The following is a 21,847-nucleotide window of genomic DNA, read 5'->3' as shown; positions in this document are numbered from 1 at the left end:
CTGATTCTCACCTGCTGTTCTCCAGATCCCCCAGGCACCACAACTGAATCATCCCCAGTTCTGAGTACACCTTGTCATATTCGTGTCTACCATCCATACTGCGATGACAACTGATGGCAGCATACTGCGTCGCGTGCGATTTTGCTGTAGGACACCATTCTGCAGCCCATACTGGCCCGCCCACGAAAAATGTAAAACTCCGCTCATGACGTGTTGACAGAGATTCAAACAAGCCGATGGTTTCCGCTTGTGGCTCTTGAGATTTTTTTCCGTGCCGAATTGTGATGGGTAAGGAGTGGGTTGTCTGAGGGATGTACTGTTGTATTGCGTCTCCCGTGAGTTGAGTGAACTGGTCTTTTCGTGGTCTCAAGTTGGGGAAAACTTCCTTGCTGTGATTCTGCTTCTTCCTGTGGATAAATCAGATGGCATAGCTTATTTCATCAACTTGGTGGTAACTGTTGGCAGTTAGTTATTGAGGAAATGTTCATAAATGATCACAAAGCATCTAGGGTGGCCCAGCTAACCAGTAAAGTCAAATTCTTAGGCTATATTTAATTTAGTGTTCTGGCCAGCATTCATCTTTCTGAATGTACTGCGCCTGTGTGAAACCTGTCATGTATTGTGCATAGCACTTTGGCAGAATGTTTTGTTTAAGGCTATATTCACACATTTAAGGATGACATCCTGTCTATAGCTTTTACTTGTTGTGACAGAAAAGATACATGTATCATCTACAATGGGAAAAATTCTGATGCAACGTTCTGCCGATATGCTCCATCCAGCCCATACATACCATGAGTCTGTCCATCCCTGTGCTTGTGTCAGTGGTTGGTATTTGGCACGGCTTTTGGACTTGTATTTATATGGAGTTCTGGGCCCGTGTCCACTGTCATCTTCATCTGTAGCATGATGGAAAAAAACAAGATGATTATGCTGTTGGTGAAACTTGTTTCCTAAGAACTATCATATCATAGAGTGGAACTCATACAGTAGGGGCATCATAATTAGATAGATTTAAACAATGCTTAGACAAGAGTTAAACGTACAAACTTTAGGCTAGGTGTAACAGGCCATTCGGTGTACAATAGCCAGCTGTCACCATGCCACATGCCTGGAAAACTGTTATCTTATGCAGAAGGCTATACAGAGGCCTAAAATGTAATTTCGTTTTGAAATTAGGACAGTTCTACAAACAGGGTCCCTTAGCTACCTTCTTCCATGTCATCACTGAGTGAGTCCTCACTGCTGGAATCCTGGTTTGGTACAGAGTACTCATCATCAGACCCGCTGTCCTGGTGCCTGCTGACTGCGTCGTTGTGGATCTTCCTGATGTGGTACTCTACTCCTGACGCTGTCCGAAACTCACGCGTACAGTTCAGGCACTTAAAGGTACCTCCGATGCCTTCTGGTCTCTGAAAATGTCAACAAATGTCTTCACTGTGGGTTATCCTTGCATAAAATCAGATGTCCTTATAGTTTTGGAAACCGTGACCATAGCAAACTGTAATTTTCACACAAGAAATTACATTTACCCCCGATTTTCGACTGTACAACTCCACTCTTTGTCATTAGAGGAATGAGCAATCCACTGCTTCTGTGACATCATGTTATGTAGATGACACACGATTCGGTAAGCAGTGGATCATAGGTTGCAGAAAGTCTATGGCGCCCCGGTCTTTGTTGAGGGACAGATAGTTGAAATGCCCTGACATGATGTAAATGGCCTCTTTAATACCTTGTGACATCACAGAAGCGGTGGATTGCTCATTCCTTGACAAAGACAGGAGTTCTACAGTTGAAAAGTCTCTTGTGATGGAAAGTACTGTAATTGTTTAAACTTGCTTCATAATGACTTCCACTAACACAGAACACACAATGTCCAAGACAAGAATGTGCTTACCTGTTCACACTGAGATATATGTCCCTTCAGTCCGATCAGACTGCAGTAGGATTTGGTGCAGCCTTCATAAGGACACGCAATACTGCCAACATCCTACACAACAAAAAAAGACTTTATTCAAGAATTCAAAAACAATACAACAATACAAATCATTTAACATCGTGACATACATGTAGTATAAGAACGAATATGCAAGGACCAATATTGGTCATGACTATTGTGTTATGTACTGTCATCTTCCTTGAGTACTAGTGCCTTATTTGAGAAAAATTGAAAGATGTAAAGTGCTATGCATGACAAGTATTGCAAAGGTACAGTACATTCCACTGATGTTACCTGGACGTCACAGATCCACTGATTGGTTCGTCAATATCATGTGATCACACTACAACTATCTGATTGGTTCTTTATCACGTGATCATGCCACATGACGTACCTTAATGTCCCTGGTCCACTGTTGTGTCTGCTCAGGTGTGATGTCCAGTTTGGGAGTAGAGTACAGGTGCTTCACACTGATCTCTTTCTGTCGCTGCTTCGTCTCTTTTACCTCTCCCTCAATCACCAACTCTTGCAGATGCTGAAGGGCTCTAGAGATGACATGGTGGAACAACAGTGGATTTGAACAGCCTGGATTTGAACTCAAGACGTCTTGGTCTAGAGTCCTGGTCATTAGTACACTTTGCACACCAATGCCATGTACATGTACCATATCTGTGTAAGATGCCCTACATGGCTCTAGCAATTTAAATCTTTTTCTAATAGTCAAAATATGAGCAATCCCAGCCAGCAAGAGGTAGGCAAAACCAGTTGGGTGATCTGTCTACCAAAAATTTGCATATGTCTTTAAATAATTTGCATGTACATTATGATCATGTAAAGAAAAACAGTACAGGGATTGCTTGTATGGCCTGTAGAAAAAAAGGCTAGAGGTCAGCAGAGGTCAAGAGATAACAGAAAAGAGGTCAGCAGAGGTCAGAGGTAACACCTAAAAGAGGTTAGCAGAGGCCAGAGGTCAGAGGTGTACAGGAAAGAGGTCAGCAGAGGTTAGAGGTAAAAGCAAAGATGTCTGCAGAGGTCAGAGGTAACAAGAAAGAGGTCAACAGAAGTTAAAGGTAATGGTAAAAGGTCAGCAGATGTCAGAGGTAACAGGAAAGACCTACTTGGTTGCGGCTTGTCGTTTTGACCTCCCAGGTGTCTCCGCACCTTTCCCAGAATCCCCTGCAGGGCTGTCCGTTCCCTCGGCAGCGGTCTCAGGTTCCGGGCTGGGAGCGTGGATGGAGCGCACGTGCAGCCGCAGTCCCACAATGCTGCGGTAGATCTTGTCACATTGGTCACATGGGAAGGTCTCTCGCTCTTCTGACGACTTCCCACAGCGCTGGACGTGGTACTCATACCCATGGAGGGTGGTATAGCTGGAGGAACAACCCTGGAGTACAAAAATGTTACAGCTAAGATGTCAAAACTCTTTTTGAGCAATTTCTTATTTTATAGATCTCTCTCTGTCCAGGTTAACGTCTTTTTTCCCCTCCAAAACTGGGGGTTACACGTTCATATGGTGAATTTTTTTTACCTCATTCCTAGATCTAACAGCTTTCCCAGATGTCCCTCTTACCTCATTCTTGCACTGTAATTTTCCCACCTTCTTCAGAATGTATTTTAGTCTGGTTTTCTCCTGTGAGAAAAAAGATAAAGCTGCATTATGTAATATTAGGATGATGCAAAAAACATTTGTGGAAGTATTGACATAATATATCACAGTACAATGTATCACCTCTTCAAAGATATCAAACCCAAGACCAGACTGTAGGACATTAATGTTGATATGAAGAGCTAACTTACATCAACTTGACTAACATAACATTATTTATCTTATAACTGTTCATTATTGTTTCCTGCCCTGTTACATGTAATATTTTTATTTGTTCAATTTGTGTAGATGTGCATGCTATCAGCATACTTACTGCCTAGTGCACTCCTGGTATTGTCGTGCCACAATTTTGAATAAATAAAAACTTACATCCATTCCGCTATCCTGACCAGGAGAGGCAGTGTGAACCGTCATGAGATGGTACTTCAGACCTGAGAGAGTGCCAAATCTGGCTTCACACTGGGTACAGCCGTGACCTGTCTAAAAAAAATTAGGAGAAATCACAGATTAAAGGTTTTTGAAAAGCATCTTGCCCATCTTAGTTGTTATATACCTGTAGTTCAGTACCAAGGCTAGTACCAAGGGCCTCAATAGGGCTGGACTACTATAGATAGCATAGTTCAGTGCCAAGGTTCAGTACCAAGGCTAGTACTGAAACTGGTCACTGTACTGTAGTATACATGGCTGGTATGTACCTGTAGTTCAGTACCAAGGCTAGTACTAACGACTTCTGTATGACAGCTTAGTATAGCATGGCTTGGGGGACTGTACAAAATGTAGGTGGCATGTACCTGTAGTAATCAGTTTTGGGGACTTCAGTAGTACTGGTTACTATACCATGGGGGACTGTAGTATGTACCTGTAGTTCAGTACCAAGGCTAGTACTCAAATAGGACTCAAGCCTCAGTGGTACTGGTTACCAGTATAGCATGGGGGGACTGTAGTTCAGTACCAAATTACAGCACATAGATTTAGGAGAGGGCCAAGAAGGGATCCTTGTGGAACTAATGTTATATAACGCAGACCCCCTGACTTACCTTGCCATCGCACTTGTTGAAGTGGTTCCACATTCCTGACTCAGTTTTCCTGCTACAACCACACTTCGGACAGACACAGCAACCCTTCTCTTCTATTTCCTGTCTCCATGTGTTCTGTGAGTGTCAACATATTCAGATCAACACTTATAAAAGAATTGACTTATACCAGATGTATCGGAATCTATCTGTGATCTTTCAACCTGCCAAGAACTAAGAAAACACTGACTTAAGAAGTCTAATATATTCCAAATAGGGCTGCGGACCGGTACACTGTACCGGTCCAATACCGTAAAAATCGTTTCGGTACAGGTCCAAAATACCGGATCATGAAGTAACGAGTATATACCGAAATAGCTAGTTTACACCATGTATATGACTAAAGATAGGTAAATCCTACCACAAAGACGAAAAATTAGCACTGGAAAAGACGTAAACACCGTCGATTGATTTGAGATCCTCAGTCTCACGAGACATCGCGAGAGTGTGGCTGATCCAGGGTTGTGATTGGAAGATACTGACAAGTTGTCAACACTTTATTATTGTTTGTGTCATGATTGAAAAAGTGAAGAACACGTGTTAATTTGTCAAATTGTTCAGGTATAGGTACAGGTCCGGACCTGTACCTAAACCTCTGTACCGGTACCTGTACCTGTACCTGATGTTGCGTTTAGGTACGCAGCCCTAATTCCAAACTACTTATAGAAAATATAACAAGACATGTCAGTGCCATTCTAACTAAATAACAATATATTATTGTAATTTGTTAGATGATGAAATTTTCACACAGGGATATGCATTCAATGTTTCCTTTTTTCAACAAATACAGTACTGTACATGTACATTTGTACCAATAACATCCTTCCTATCTTGTCCTACCTTCTGTGAGTCCTCTTCCTTATTTGAATCCTCCGTATCATCAGTTGATACTTTAGGAACTTTCCTCTGGTACTGCCTGCTTGTTTTTGGAGTGGCTCCTTCTTCGTGTGACTTTTCTGCATCGCTATCATCCGATCCATTTCTGCCTCTTTTCTTCCCTCGTTCCTCTGCCTCCAAAGTCTTCTTGTTCCTACTTCCTGGTGGTCTACCTCTTCTTCTTCTTATTGGAACAGTTTTGTCTCTTTCGTCTGTCTCTTCTTTCTCCCCTTCTTTCTCTCCATCCATGTTTAACTTTCCATCTTGTTCATTTGCTTTGGATTTTTCTTGTTTTGTGTCTGGTGTACTTTCCATTTCGGTACTTTCTTTATCATCATCATCATCACTTTCACTGCTGTAGCGAGTCCGTTTTCTCAATCTACCTCTCCTTGACCTCAGAGGTGTTCTTGTATCCGAACTCCTGGTTACTTTGGGAGAAACTTTGGAAAAAGAGTTTTCTGGGTTTTCCTCATCCAAGAGTGGTGACCCCCGACTCCTACGGGTCATAGGTTGACCCCTACCCCTGGGTCGTCGACCTCGGGTGCCCCGACCTCTTGGGGATGGTGTCACCTCGCCAGATGATGTCATATCCTGTTTAGCAGCATCCCCTGATGATGTCACTTCCTGTGCTGCAGGAATTGCACTTGTTGACTTGTCTGCCATCTAAGAAATATTTTCCACTGTGCTGAAACAAGACATAGAGGAATAAATTATACTTGTACACTACTAAGACATATATTCCACTGTGTTAAAAAAAAACAGTGAAATAAATTTATATTTATATTACTTATATTACAAGGTCATACTACATATACATTGACCATTGATGTTTATTTAGTGGTAAGAAAAACTATAAGGTGTGAGAAAATTGAGGACCGTGAAAAAATGATTTTCTGTGGGAATCGAACCCTCAACCTTACGACGGCGACATACACTGTAATAGTACGCAAGCGCATATACAGTACAGTAGGCTTATAAAACTCTGCATCAACGAAAGTTTGGTAGGATATCATATAGAACCGCATGTAGGACAAAAAGACTTTTATAAAAACTCGTACAATTAGTGCTTAAAACATGTAAAATTGCCTATTATTACTGGCATAAACTGAAGTGGGATAAATTTAGCAACCGACCTCCTTTTGCAAATCATCAAAAAACATCTACAATCGGATACAGGAAACCAGAAGTCACAAAAACATTTAATCTATTTCCTATAATTGTGTTAAGATGATGTAAAAATGTTAATACGAGCAGGAAGCTTCGAGAAGTGTGTAAAATTGGACAGTGTGTCGCTACCTGGATTCGAACCCGAACCTCTAGCTCAGCCTCGGCGGAAAATGGCGGACTCTCGCGACTCCTCGGGTCTTCTCGCGAGAGCTGAGGTTCTGAAGGGTCAAAGGTGAAAACGCTTAGCACTCTGAGGGTCAAAGGTCAACAGTTCTCGCTTTCTTGGCTCTAAAAATTCAGGTGAGGTTTTTGTCACTTTTCTTGCATTTGTATTGACTTCACCATGATTTTCACCGTTTCTATACTTTTCTACGTAATTTTTCTTTCCGTGGATCACCCAGCCTAGCAAGTCAGTAGTATATTTTAGTGAATTTGACGCGACAAATGTAGTAGAACAATGTGTGTCAGTGGCCCCCTCCCCCATCTCAAAACAAGTACGATAGACCAAGGATAGTTTGCATGGAGACTAGAGCTGTTTCGGGCGCGTCGGCATTCTAGTCCTAGTTTGGACACCCCTTCAAATCAACTCACTGTGGTCTCGAGATGATTTGGAAGAGTCTTGTCCTGGTAGCAAGAAATAGAACAGCTAACCATAAACCCATATGCATGCATATAAAGTTACACACAGGGCTCCAAATTAACTTTTTGACCTAGGAGCACTGTGCTCCTAACCATAAAAAGTTAGGAGCACAGGCTAAAATCTAGGCGCACCAACAAAAAATATTGTATTGCAAAGGTGTTAATATATTAAAAACTAAGCTAGATCATATTTCCTTAAAAAAAAATTCTATCAGCATCCTTAATTTTGAAAAAATTGGGCATAGGTTCCCCGGATGACCCCTAATCGGGGGCCAACGGTGCTTCCACAAGTTCAACAAGTGAAAAATACATGATACAAAATGTACATGTATTTACTACCTGGAACTTGGAGCAATTATTCCCAAAGGTGTACCTGACATTGATATATTAAAAACTAAACCAAATCCTATTTCCCAAACAAATCACATATTGACACAGCTGAACAAATAAAAATGTGATCATGTCTATAAACTCCACTCAAAAACAATTTTTGAGAGACACTCGGGTCGCGATACTAAGCATGATAATCTTTAATATCTCATCTGATTCTCCCAATGTATTACTATTAGGGACTTCACAATCACAGCATCCAACCGCACTAACACAAGAAACCAATAAATTCGGAAAATTTCTCAATAATGTTTGAAAATTAACCTTATAAAAATATAAGTGAATTTTATTTCAGTTGTAGCCGAAAATAAATGTTTTCATGCGTTTAAAGTTTCGTTTTAGCACCTTGTAGTATGTACTTAGTACATGTATCTTGTACATTTGGATGCTATCTTGACCTTTGACCACTGTTGTTGTGAAACACCGTCGGCCATTTTGTCAGTCTCGCCGTAGATTTTCGAGCCGTTTTTTCGAGCAAATTTCAACGGTTTTAAACATTTTACGGCCTCAAAACTCATATAACGAGGAAAGCAAGTTGTAGTTGTTATTTTCATGCGTAACATTTCTTCTGGGGATGGATTATTTTTCCGCCGAGCTGCCGAAAACTAGCGTCATGCCGCGACCATGCGGTCGGGTGCGGGCGGCCGGAGGGAGTATCGGTGAGCTTTCACGATGTAAACAAAGACATTCGGAGTTGTTCACATGAAAATTTTGCTGTGAAACGCCAGTGGGGTGTCAGATTTTCTACCAATGACAGCGTTTTCTTTGCGGCGTCATGGCGAGATCGACAATTCATCGTCAATTCACAAGATTGTGCCGACAATGGAATGAATAGGCTAAAATTTTTATTGGCGCACCGTGCGACCGTGATTTCAAATGTAGTCGCACCGTCAAAATTTTGGGCGCATATGCGACCAAATCAGTCGCAGTCACGAGCCCTGTACACAGTACACACACAATTTACTATGCTGTAAAATTATATATCTGCCAGGGATTTAAAAGCTCAACTGACCCCCAGATAAACGTAAACTGATTAAAGAGTGACTTACTTGGTATAATGCAGTGTCTTATAATTACTCTTAGTCAAGCCCCCTGCACCATGTGAACAGTATTGCAATAAGTAGCAGACTGAGCCCTGATAGTTTACAGTAGCCAAATTTGTATTGAGTGATTTTATAACTAGCTTCTTCCCTCTAACAGTAAAACATGAACCCAAAGGACCGTCTGCCAGCCCCCCACCCCCAGGCAGCCTTCAGTGGTACTGCAGGGAAGGAGGTGAACACTGCATCTGAATCCTAAGCTGATACCAGTAGCCAAATATTATATTGAGTGATTTTATAACTAGCTTCTTCCCTCTAACAGTAAAACATGAACCCAAAGGACCGACTGCCGGCCCCCCACCCCCAGGCAGCCTTCAGTGGTACTGCAGGGAAGGAGGTGAACACTGCATCTAAGCCCTGCTATAGCTTATACTAGTAGCCAAACTTATATTTCATAACTAACTTCTTCCCTGTAACAGTAAAACATGAACCCAAAGGACCGACTGCCGGCCCCCCACCCCCAGGCAGCCTTCAGTGGTACTGCAGGGAAGGAGGTGAACACTGCTTCGCTCTGTCGCATCGGACAGGAGACCGTACAAGAGATCGTCTCCAAGACTCAGGAAGTCTTCCAACTCCTCAAGACATGGCAGGTGAGACGTTTGTTCTTTCTTTGTATTGCATATTCTGTAAACAATGTAACATCAGATTATCATGAAAGTTCATCTGTGTTGGTAGTAATCATAGTAAAACGTTAAACTTTATTCCAACACACAATTTACAGAGATCAAATTTTCAACAACCACTGTTGTAAACCGTAATTCTCGCGAGATCACGTTGTCAGTGATTGGTCATTAATTATCCTGATGAAGGCGACAGTGGTCGCTAAAAATTTGATCTCTGTAAATTATGTGTTGGAATAAAGTTTAACGTTTTACTAACATTACATCAGTTTTGTATTGTATTTGCCCTTGCATTCTGCCTACCTGCCTAAGTGCCCAGGCTAAGTGCCTTGCATTCTATCAAGGAGCATATAGGCTATAAGCTATATGGGCTATAAGCTCCTTGATTCTATAGAATCTATTGGTATGGTTTGCAACCTACAGGCTGGCTATCTCTGACGCAAAATCAGAACCAGCCACACATGTATGTAGCATGCAAGTATACTTAGTGCTACTATGGCACAGCTGTCAATACATACATTTTTTGTGCTACCTATTGGGACCAAGCAATAACTTAGTAGACGATAGTAGTCCTATTCCAGCACTCTTTTTAGTGGAATTAAGTTGTGTGTTTGCTGTTTCAGCTTCCAAATGGAGTCAATCCAAACCTCCAAGTCCACCAGGAGAGACAAACTAAACTACAGGATCTGGTCAGACAGATGGAGGTAAGACAGAAACCAGTAATTCATATGATGTAATGTTATAAATGTTCATATGAGTATGATGAGCTTCTTCACAGCTTGAACTGTGCATGTAACTGTGGAACTTTTTGACACCTAGTACAGTAGAGATACTGATATTGCTGACGATGTTGATTCTTTGCAGGTTTTGTTCAGAAAGCTGCGGTTAATCTATGAGAAATGCCATGAAAGTACAGCAGGACTACAGCACTCCAACATAGAGGTGAGTCTGTCTGTGTGTGTGTCCTTCTGTTTCAGCATGTCTGGTGCCTAAGCATGCATCTACATGAATGTCTGTGTGCATCTGTGTGATAGTGTGTGTCATTCATTTGGGATTGGATGAAAAAGATACAGTACAAAAAGAAAGCCTGATGAAAACACACCAAAAAGCAGCGGAAGCTTAAACCTCCACTTGGAGATTAGATTTCATCAGTCCATTGATGACAGATTCTCTTGTCCAGTTGAGCTCTATGTTCTGGAAGAAATGTTACAATGTATATTTAATATGCTTTAATATGCCATAAGAATTACTGACATGTACAATGGAAAAACTGTAAATACCTACAAGTTATACAGTAGTATAAAACGACCACATTGGACAAATTGTAAATACTTACACAATTCAGACGTAACTCTGCAAAGTGGTATCGCAATAAAGTTTCTAATTTTGACTTACATGCCCACACCTTGTCCCCCTGTACAGGCACTGGTACCATATGTGGAACACCTGGAGGGGAAACATGACGACTCAGAGAGTGACTCTGTCAGATATGTAAATGAGGAGAGAAAAGAGGTGGTGGAGGTCAGTTGGAAAATTGAAAATTGTCTACATAACCAGTGGTATTAAAGATCATTTGAAATCATCATTTAATCCACTAATTCTAATTTTAACATAGAACAATAAACATTATGCATTATTGTGCGTAGCAAATACCTTTGCATACATGTATATGTGACAGGAGTCTACATCTGTTGCTATAAAATTGGAACATGATGTAACCAAACACCAGTTACCATGGTGACAGCCATCTGGTTCAGGTCATTGACCTTACTTGTTTGTTTGGAGAGGAAGAGGAAACAGAGCAAAAACAATGTTTTTCTTCGGTAAACAAAACTAATACACTGTCAAAAAATCATGTGTTATAGTGAAAACTTACCTCTTAGTTTACTATGTTGTTGTTCCTGTTTTGTTTGCAGAAAGTCCAGCAGAATTTAACCAATTCTACTAAAGCTACTATTAATATACAGTAGGCAGCAGGCCTAAGTACAATGTAAGTAAGTACTAGTAACACTGTCAAAAAATTATGTTTTGAAAATAAGTGAAAACTTACCTCTATGTTTACTATGTTGCTGTTTTGTTCACAGAAAGTCCAGCAGAAGAACCAACAGTTGAAGATCCTGATGGACCAGCTGAGGGAGCTGATCTGGGATGTCAACGCCATGATGGTGGCCAACAGTGCAAAAGCTGCAGTCAGATAGAACTCAATAACAGTTTAACAGCTACAATGTAGCATAGTTTGAGTGTAAGGACCTAATAAACCTCTACCAGGCTTCAGAAGCAGATGGAATGAGTGGAAATTGTAGCCTGGGTGCCATTCATTTTGTAACAGTTTTCTGAATAACACGACTTTTTCTACACATCAAAGTGTCCTATTCAGGCAACATTTAGGAACACATTCTATAGCAGCAACACCTGTGCTGTTAGATAGAACTGACTCAAGCGTTCAGCATGTTGGCAGAACGTACTGCACCTGTGTGAAACCCGTAATGTATTGTGCATAGCACTTCAGCAGAACATCTCATATAAGGTCGTATTTGTGTATTTATGACATTCCGTCTATACATTGTAGTTTTCAGTTGTTGTGTTAGAAAAGACATTGTCTGTAATATAACAGGCATACCCATATACTAAGTATGTAGTGTATTTTTTCACAAATCTGAATGTCAAAAAACATTTGTCTCAATCACAAAAGATTGTACTACTACATAGTCTGAAATAACTTATTAATTTTGTTACTCCATTGAATAAACTTATTCAACAAACATGTTTTTGACTCAATTATTATATTGAAAACATGGCAATGGAAGAGAACTATTGTAGTTAAATCTAATAATACAATGCAGATCTCAACCTAATCACATATGCTAAATGCAAAACTATCTCTATACAAATTTGAGAACTATCCAGATTTAGTGCATACTTTATAATAATGCAAAAGAATGGGTCTTTGCAAAAAGGGATAAAATACATGATACAGCAACAATATCAATATGATCAAGTTGAGCAATCATTATTAATACAAAAATGAATTAAGCAGGAATGAAATGGCACAGTTAATATATGTTGGTTAAAGAGCTTACAAACATATGTAGGTGACAGTATACATTGTACATGTACTTAGTATGCAGTATATCCTTTATAGTGTGTTGGTCCTACAATGTTTGGTATCAACAAAAAGCAGAAAATTCAATGTTTGTCTTGCTATTAGTATTACAACAGAATGTTACATTAAATGCTGTAATAATGTTCATTCTTAATCACAACTGCTGATACTGTGTAGCTAAGTGGAAAACTACATCTTGTACTTGACTCTGAATTATCTTAGAATTATTTTACAATGATAATTCCAAAAACACCATTGTAAAGTGTAATAATTAAAAAAGAAACTAAAACTACATGTAGTTGCATTGATATGTTAATTAAGCACAGTATTATAGGTTACACTGATCAGATGTTGGCCCATTCTTTTCCATGGCAAGAAAACTTTGTGTGAAATTTTTTTTTCCTTCTAAAAATGTGACCACAAACACAGCACCATTAGTATATTACATAGAATTCGAATGCATACCATGTAGTTTTGAGCATTCAAAATATGCCTGGCATGTTGACTTCATGACTCCTATAATTGTAACATTTGGAGCTACATGTATCATAGGATGTCTAGGCCTGTTTTTTTCTTGTTTTTTTTGTTATATCGCTTCATATTTTTTCTGGAAAATACGAGAACCAACAAATTAAATTGGTGTGGCCCTACAGATACAGACGATACAATTACAAACACTCATATAAATTGTTCACTGTATCTCGGAAATGCCTCTAGGGCGATGCCTTTTTGTCAATTTAAAGCATCCTAACGTTTGACACAAGGCACTACAACCTCTAAACAAGAGTTATATTTTTACATTATAACAAATTTTCTTGCATTTTCTGTGCTGTAACACTAAGGACAAAGTACTACTAGAAGATCAAATGGATTAGACAAATGCTAAAATAGAAAAAAGATTAGAAAAGTTGCTCTTAATTTTTCTTCTAAATCATGAAGTTTCTTTCACAACTACCAACAACAGTCTCAGTGTCCACCAATCAACTGTCATGTAACATAACCACTACCTTATTAGGGAAGATGACGATGTTGACCAATCAGCCGTCTTGTTACATAACCACTACCTTGAAGGACGATGTTGACCAATCAGCATTCTTGAGATATGTGACTCCTAAACACTGTGTTTTTCTTTTAATTACATGGAATTTTGACACAATAAAGTAAAGATAATGTACAAAATATTGACAAATCTTTCAAATGGCACCCACTACAATACGGAGTATATATTTGCATTAAGTAGTAATATACATTGTGCAAATGTGGCTCTAGTATGTATGATGCAAAACTAACCAATCAAAGGAGCTGAAACATAAGTCCTAAGGACACAATCTTATTGCCATTACACAATTTCATAGGAAGCATAAAATTAGTAAAATGTTTGGCTTTTAACAAGTATCAACTTCAAGTTTCTAAAAATTGAAATAAATTGCATCAGAATTAGTTAACATAATTAAACATGACATCACACAGAAAAGGATAAAGACTTCCAAGGAAATCAGTTTTGATTATACATCTTACTGGCCAATGAAAGTAGACGACACAAATTGAGAGCAGCCAATCACAGCTCTTAACACATGTATACTCTACTGAGGGTGAAAGGTAATAGAAAAGGCAGTTAGAATTCTTCCATTCGATTTTACAAAATTCCAGATCAATATACACCAGTCATGATTTTATAAATGCTTTGAAGACATGTATCAATTCTTTTGTTGTTGTTTCTTTTTTTTCTATCAAAAAATTCCCGGTGCATATTGCCTTTTTGGTAGCTTTTTTTTTATTGTGCAAAAAGTGTTCTCGTTGCCTCCCTTGCAACTTCTTTTGTTGGAATTTACAAAAATTGGAAGATAAGTTCATTTTTCATGATGGTATCACAGGTGTTTAAAGTTAAGACTTTTGGCCCAACACAAAATTCTCTCACCTAGAGCTTTCGACCAGTCACTCTAATCTTCCTCAGTAGACTGGAGGTAAAAGAGGCTATATACATCAGGGCCCATCACCCTTCACTTAATCGCGACGGGGGCCGACATCGTCTACCAGATACCTTTGACCCAGTGTTGACGTCACACTTCAAAGAAGCCACGTGACAAGCCTCACTGGGTCAGTCTACTGAGGAAGACCAGAGTGACTGGTCGAAAGCTCTAGGTGAGAGAATTTTTTGTGTTGGACAAAAAGTGTTAACTTTAAACATGTAACTACCAACACAGATGAACTCTCGTGATGACATCACAGGTCATCATCTCCGATGTAGGAATCTTCGAACACGTCGTTTTCGACAAGTGCTGCCGGCCCGCGTGTGCTCCGGCCGGTCGATTTCAGCGTCACAGACGAGAACTTGTCCTGTGGAGAAAGCACAAAACAATTAGGTTTGGAATATGTAACAATACAAACATAACTAAACAAATATAAGTGGAATTTGATTCAAATTCTATTGTCAAAACAATTCAACTATGGAGTGTAAGAAATACTGATGGTATATACATGACATTGTGTGTGTGTGTGTGTGTGCGTAATAATAAAAAAAAACGTATGCTGGTGTTTCAAAGTCTAAGCAAAGATATCCACTGGGAACGCACTGTGTATGCATTGCTGATTTACAAGTTTTGAAAAAATACATGAAAACCTAGAAAACTATTGCCAATTAAGAATTTTTTTCTAAATCCACAAAGATAAAAAAGATTATTCACAAACATTACAAAGACTGTAACTACAGACAAATGCACATTCATGAATAAACAAAGCCTCAAACAAACAAACAAACAATCATGTCCTCTTACTGATATCCTGCGTACGGAGTCCTTTGCCCTCTGCGCGGCGCTGACGTTCTCGTCTCCGTTGGTGTCAGGTGTCCCGAGCTGCCCCGGGGCAGAGATGGACTTGGGCAGAGCTGTCTTCCCGTCCTTCCTCAGGAACTGTCTGCTCTGACTGCGCTTCACTCGGTCCTGCGGCTAGGTTTACAAAAAATAAAAAATAAACAAGAGATAATTTCAACCTGTAGCATACTATGGTATTTGTGGGAGTCTCCCATAGCTGTCTAAGAAGCTAATAGGATCCTGCGGCTGGTGTAAAAAAAAAAGAGCATTTTAAACCTTCTAGTACATGTATATTCTTGGACAATGCAATGTCCAGTGGCTGTGCTAACATTCAACATGTTATTTTGTCCATCATGTCCATTTTGTTTGTCAGCGAAAATCCATCAAATGATGAAATGACTCAGATGCTGGCTAGAACACTGACTAGAATGTATGTTAGGGTTAATTTGGTTAAGTCCTAATTTTCTTATGTGTTGAATGATAAAGTTTAGTCATTCGTCATATATGTTAGCTGTTAGAGTACTAACTTGTGTATTGCTGCCTACCCTTTTAATCCTGCCTCCTTGTTTCTTCATGATGAGTTCATCTACCATCCCCTGTAGGCACATGCTGATCAGGATAGCTTGGTCAGATTCGATAGTGATCCATTGCAGCTTGTCCTTTGCCACCAGGTACTCGAACGCCACCTCCAGCTTGGGTTTCAGGTCCTTACTGTCTCCGTGGGCATTCGCACCATTGGTTTCTGGGATCTGTTCCAACAACAAAAAAAAAAAAACACATTTCATTACAATTTCAGACTACTGGGAATTATACAATCCTTGGGTTTCTGAATTCCCCCACATACCAACCTCTGCTAGCTTACAGCCAAATTTTGAGATTTTTTACATACTCTTATTCTGCCTGTCAATCTTCTCCACCCATGTTCTGTCAACCTAATTTGTCCAGACAAACAGGTAAACTAACCTACAGCTCAGCCACCCAAAACAATGCTTCTGTACCCAGAACTGTAAAGTCAATTTCATAAATGGCAAGGTGTTTTGAACCAATTTTGCTGTTCAAACTATTTTTTCATACAGTAGTGATACATTGGAAGTGCATATCTGCAACATGAATTTGTGTTTGAGAGGCCACATTTGCAAAACCATTGCAAAAATATTTTAAGATGGTATGTTACTTTCATCCAACCCCAGTAATCATTAAGTTATAAGGAGTTGGTCTCCCACCAAAAAAAAACATAAAGGTCTCCCACCTGCGTTGTTATCCTCCAACACCTCATCCGTGTGACCTTGAAGATGCCCTCCTTGACCTGGTTGTTTGCGACCTTGATGCGGAAGTTGAGCTCGCGGTTTCCGGCGCTCACGATGACGGGACAGTTCGGCTGGGGGAAGTCCGTCACGCACGGTTTGAACTGGATAAATCCGTAGGACTTCAGCGTTCTGGCTAGTTTCAGATACTGTGAAAAAAATGTGATAGTCAACATTAAATATATTTTGTATTATTGGAGAAAATGGTGAATTCATAGATCACTTGTCTTGTAATAAAACACTTGGCAAGAATTAAACAGCCAAAGTACTAGTGTCTGGAATACCATTACTTGTCTTTTCAATTTCATGGCAACTGCATTTCTTGCTTTACCACATACAATTTAAGATTTTGAATTCATTTCCCTCATACCAAAATTTTAGGCCACTTTTTTTAAAATTACAATTAATTTGACTCGATATGAAAACCTACAGAGATGGCAAACAATTATTTTTCAATCATTTCATGTCAATGGCTCTGGGTACAACAGAATTGATAATGACATAGCATACCTAAGGCCCCTTAACCTAATCCAACAATGCATAATGTGCCACATTCAGCAGAAAAAAATAGCTATGTGTCCTTGTTTCCTTACCTCCTTCTTGGAGCCTTTAGTCTGCAGAGCTGCAAGTTGTTTGTGTACTTCCTTCGAGGCAAACACCCAGCCCCGCTCGATATCGTTCACAGCCTGCACATACAGTAGGTTCATAGCTATCCTGTCATCTAGGAGATCATTGTCCATGCTCGGCTCCCAAAAGCTGCGGAGGTAAATAAAATATTGTTATGTTTACAGGATATTGTTTTTGCTCTGTTTCCTCTTCTTCTTCTCCAAACAATAAGGTCAATGACCTGAACCCGACATCTGTCACCATGATAACTAAGTATATTAAAGATTCCCTGAAATGGAATTAAAAAGTCGTCATATTCTATGGTTTTTGCAGATTTTAGAAGTTCTTTGCCTTGTGATTAAAATGAGATATTGTTTGTGCGATAATTCAGTCGGGAAGTCATGTTAAAACGTCACCAACTATAATTGATACGTGTTGGGTTACATCATGTTGCAATTTTATATCAGGAGGGATTTCGACTCACTTTTTCCTAAGGACTATTCTGTGTTTTGCCTCACTCTCTGCAGTCTTCAGTGATATGTACGGGGATTCAAACTCCTGAAGCTTCCTCACAACTGCAGATAAAACAAAATAGCAATCATGAAATCGACAAAATAACAATCATGAAATTTGACAAAATAACAATTATGAAATTTGACAAGATAACAATCATGAAATTTGACATTAAAAAAGTAGGAAAATCAACAATTGAATGTGAATTTGCATGAAGGAAGGGTTATATCAGTATTTTTTTGCATAAAAATATATATATACTTACTTGAGTTCCCACCATCTTTTTCCTTCTTGACCAGGAAGAGGGCGAAGTAGTAGACAAAGTCATCGGAGAGTTCTATCTGGGAGGCAACCGTCTGAACAGAAGAAAAAAAGGATACAATTACAAATGTACAGAAATAAAGGTACAGCTGGCAATATTACTCCAAGTGACTTGATACACCTAGCCTTCGCACATCTAACTGAAGGCATTGCTTAAAGCCATCTAATGATGACACCTCAACTGTACTTGGTGGCAGTGAGTCCCACTTTACAATAGTTCTAGGAAAGAACAAGTTTTAAAACACCTCAATCCTTGGTTGATGATGCTGGTACTTGAATATATGACTATATTTTGTTCTTTTCTGTTCTGGTGTTAGATACATAGTTGTAGCTAGTACATTCAGGAAGATGTTTGAATACTTGTTCTTGTTGTAATAAATGGAAGATGAGTGACTTCCTTACCTCCAGGACGTCATCTGTTTGGTCTGTAGAACTGATGCTGACTGAGATCTTGTGCCCGTTCATTAAGAAGACATCCAGCTCAACTGCCTCTGGCTCTGCCTTCTGGGTCTCCTATATGCCAACCAACAGATGTAGCTTTTAGCACTAATACACGTATGTACAAATGTAGTTACTGTGCAAAACATGTACATACATACATACATATCCGCACTTTGATTATTCTGCTACCGCCTTCCCTGTCTCAGGAGTGGGCAGCAGTCAGCCAGACTGGACTCCATGTCTCCATGTGACCCTGTCCAGTGGGTCAATGTTGGACAGTCCACACATTATGGTCTATACTATATAGTGCACTGTATATAGCAACTTATGGTTACATTGTGTGCTAGTAATATCTGGACAATGAACAAAGATCAAAGTATTAATTTAAAGAAAGGCTTACCTGTTGGGCTTGATTTAAAAAGCTGTTAAAGATGTCACTGCCAACAATCACTGGATCTTGGCTCACTGCAGAGAAAAAAATATAAAAAATTAAAAAAATTGCACTGATTGGACATTGCTGTGGACCAATCACATTGAACGAAAGGGAAATACAATTGTGATCCTGATTTTCAATGAATCAATATGTCGCTCATATCCAAATATGGCATCACAAGCATCTGGCACGGTGGCAGCTGGCCATACATTGAACTCCTAGCCTTTGAACATTTAACTATAAACATTTCAAGCAATCTAATGATAATGCCCCTACAGTACTTGGTGACAGTTGTAGTTCCTACAGTAGTTCTAAAAATATGAGTTTTTGAACACTGAAGAAGGAGCCATCATATTGCTGACACTCACCTATCTGTATATACCTCTCCAACTGTTCTCTCCTCTCCTCTATCTGCTGTGGAGTCAGGGTGAACAGGGAGAGCTTTTTGGGAGGGAAGGGGGGCAGGTTGGCCTGGCCAAACTCTTTCTTCATCTGAAAAATGTCAATGAAATGCACAATGTTAATTGTTGTAACCTGAAAATACATGTGAAGTATATTGACAATAATCAATCTCCAAGCAGATCTTTTAGTTTTAGTGGCTGCAAAGACAGTATCATATTGGCTAGGCAGTATCCATTTGCTAGGCTATATGCTGGCCAAAAAAAAAGAAAGTGTGATTTAAAAAATCCCAATAATTAGTATACATGTACATGTTAACATGTCAAAAATAAGCCAAAGCCTAATCCTCTGCTTTTGTATGTAGATGTTGATACAGCATTGGACACTCTACGGTGTTTTTGTTCAGTAACTACTTATGAATTATGTTTATACATGTACTTCTGATAAGAAAAAGGCTTGAGAATAATTGTTATCCCACACAGACTAACCCACCTGTTCATTGAAGTGGTGCAGTTGACTGTAGCGGACTGAACAGTGAGCCACACCATTCACATGGATGTTGAACACCTGAGGGGGAAAAGGGAAGAAATACAAATGTATATTGACATCATGCATAAGGTGGCAAGGTAGCCTTTTGGTGTAGACTTACATTCTTAAGGTTCTAGGTTCGAATCCCAGACCTGAAGGTTCTGGGTTCGAATCCCAGGCAGGTCCCTATTAGTATGTTGTACTCTTGAGAAAGGCACTTAACATCTACACTGCTTTTCTCATACACTTATATATATTTTGGTGGGGATTATATTTTGCAAAAGAAGGAAAAGTAAAAGGTTTTTCTGATGTTTAAGTTTGTAGTTGAAACAATTCTGTCACTGGGGAATGCACATTCTCCATGTCTTGAATTCATGTTTGGGAGGTCAACACAAGAAAAACACATCAAACATTTTGTGATTTACAGTACATCATTACATTGAACAAACAGTAATTACTACATGTCAGTTAGACATTATTTATTACCAAACACAGCCCTACCCTGCACAATGTCAACACAGACAGTTTGCTGACCCTCTCTGGTACCAGCAACAAGATACAATGTATGCTAGCATGTCAGGGTATACAATAACCTACATGTCAAGAACAGAAAAAATGTTTTACACTTTTCAAGTTTATAATAAGCAACTTGTACACACTTTATGTATGTATGAATTTTGTCTACCAGTTGCCTTTTACTAGTTTTACATTGTTAATGTGATCAGGCTTTAAAAAGAAGACTGCCATTTGGAGTAATCGAAAGGTCGGCACTGTTTGTTCCTTTACCTGGGATGCAAACATCTGGGGACAAAGTTCGAGGTGACACAATGTACAAAGTACCATGCCAAGTTTCACTCTACAACACGGAAATTTCCTTATGTTCAAGATATAACTAGGTTTAGAACATAAAGAAACAACAGATTTTCAAAGAGATCTAAAATGAAGGATGAAGGATTGAAATTTGCGATGAAATCTAGATTTACATTTGATACATATAATGGTATGAGTCAATGACTGTATTGAACATCAATGTAAAATGAAGTGGATCTATCTAAGTGTTTATTGACTATCACTTGATCATATAACTGTAACAGTGGGGTGTTGTTCAGGCGGCTTACTAACAAAACAAACAAACAAACTTATCATTGTTTACAATCCAATATTTCCTAAACACAATATAGGATTGTTTTCGCAATGTAACTTATTGTAACTTACAATAAGTTACATTGCAAAAATGTAAGCTAGGACATATGTACATGCTGAATAGATATGAATACACATTGTACATTGTATCTCAGAAATAAGATCTAAATACCGAATCACAGTCAAAGCAACAAAAAGAAAAATTTACATGATTGACCTTAGTTAATTAGCTTAATCTGATGTCTTGATTGATTTCTTCGAATATCTGTTTGTTTTTTTCTTATCAGTGTCTTCTAATAAAGTAAATAGATGTAACTACATAAACATGCAGAAACATGAAGTTTTTTTATATTTTGTGCATGAAACTTGCAATATGATTTATAGAGAAATCTTATGACATCAATATACTAAATTTATGCTACCGGAAATAACTTGCAAGTTTGCACGTAACAACATGTAACGTTAACGTTACGTTACGTTTGAATTCCTCAAAAATTGCTAAGTATAGCAAAGAAAAAAACGCAGTGTTAGGACAAGACGAAGCAAAATACTCCCCTTCTAATGTGAAGAAAACGTCCACTATTGTAAGAATTTGTGAACCGCTACAAAATACACAACAAAAACAACAAAAATTCCAAACTTGATTTTTTTCAAACGACAACTTACTGTGTAAGCTCCGCTTTCGTCGCTGCATTCTTGTGTATCCGGGATCGAAAAATGCATCTTGACCACCTCGATCAAGTCCTCCTGTGGTCTAAAACGACTTCAAGTCTTTAAATTGTCTTTGTTTTGGCAAACTTCGACGTAAAAAGGAAGTTTTCTTGAAAAAGAAG

The 21,847-nt window shown here is 39.0% G+C and overlaps 3 protein-coding genes and 1 long non-coding RNA gene across 4 annotated transcripts; 1 reads left to right on the top strand and 3 right to left on the bottom strand.

The window, feature by feature from the left end:
- Positions 1 to 302: 302 nt before the first annotated feature.
- On the bottom strand, positions 303 to 1,311 carry LOC109473131. The gene is made up of 3 exons (XR_002140402.1): positions 1,211 to 1,311; positions 794 to 899; positions 303 to 407 (listed from the first exon to the last, which is right to left on the bottom strand). It is a non-coding gene; the product is annotated as an uncharacterized LOC109473131 (long non-coding RNA).
- A 2-nt stretch (positions 1,312 to 1,313) lies between these two features.
- On the bottom strand, positions 1,314 to 5,746 carry LOC109472903 (zinc finger protein 512-like; the record flags this gene model as incomplete). Its single annotated transcript, XM_019772769.1, has 8 exons — positions 5,462 to 5,746; positions 4,586 to 4,699; positions 3,918 to 4,028; positions 3,513 to 3,572; positions 3,061 to 3,326; positions 2,337 to 2,487; positions 1,901 to 1,993; positions 1,314 to 1,412 (listed from the first exon to the last, which is right to left on the bottom strand). Coding segments are annotated over exons 1-8 (1,179 nt in total), but the record flags the coding sequence as incomplete, so codon positions are not given.
- A 3,469-nt stretch (positions 5,747 to 9,215) lies between these two features.
- On the top strand, positions 9,216 to 12,496 carry LOC109473069 (mediator of RNA polymerase II transcription subunit 30-like). The gene is made up of 5 exons (XM_019772975.1): positions 9,216 to 9,383; positions 10,037 to 10,117; positions 10,278 to 10,355; positions 10,836 to 10,934; positions 11,498 to 12,496. Exons 1-5 carry the CDS (start codon positions 9,219 to 9,221, stop codon positions 11,609 to 11,611), a joined length of 537 nt encoding a protein of 178 aa, XP_019628534.1. The 5' UTR covers positions 9,216 to 9,218; the 3' UTR covers positions 11,612 to 12,496.
- Positions 12,497 to 14,724: 2,228 nt separating this feature from the next.
- Positions 14,725 to 21,844, bottom strand: LOC109473025 (sorting nexin-17-like). The gene is made up of 12 exons (XM_019772917.1): positions 21,681 to 21,844; positions 19,836 to 19,910; positions 19,313 to 19,436; positions 18,912 to 18,976; positions 18,473 to 18,583; positions 18,015 to 18,105; positions 17,721 to 17,811; positions 17,224 to 17,386; positions 16,576 to 16,779; positions 15,872 to 16,075; positions 15,291 to 15,461; positions 14,725 to 14,853 (listed from the first exon to the last, which is right to left on the bottom strand). The coding sequence occupies exons 1-12, from the start codon at positions 21,735 to 21,737 to the stop codon at positions 14,740 to 14,742; spliced, it is 1,470 nt and encodes a 489-aa protein (XP_019628476.1). The 5' UTR covers positions 21,738 to 21,844; the 3' UTR covers positions 14,725 to 14,739.
- Between the last annotated feature and the right edge of the window lie 3 nt (positions 21,845 to 21,847).

This window comes from Branchiostoma belcheri, unplaced genomic scaffold (assembly GCF_001625305.1).
Source record: "Branchiostoma belcheri isolate BF01 breed outbred unplaced genomic scaffold, Haploidv18h27 scaffold29, whole genome shotgun sequence".
Taxonomy (NCBI): Eukaryota; Metazoa; Chordata; class Leptocardii; order Amphioxiformes; family Branchiostomatidae; genus Branchiostoma; species Branchiostoma belcheri.
This window is presented reverse-complemented; position numbering and strand designations above follow the sequence as displayed.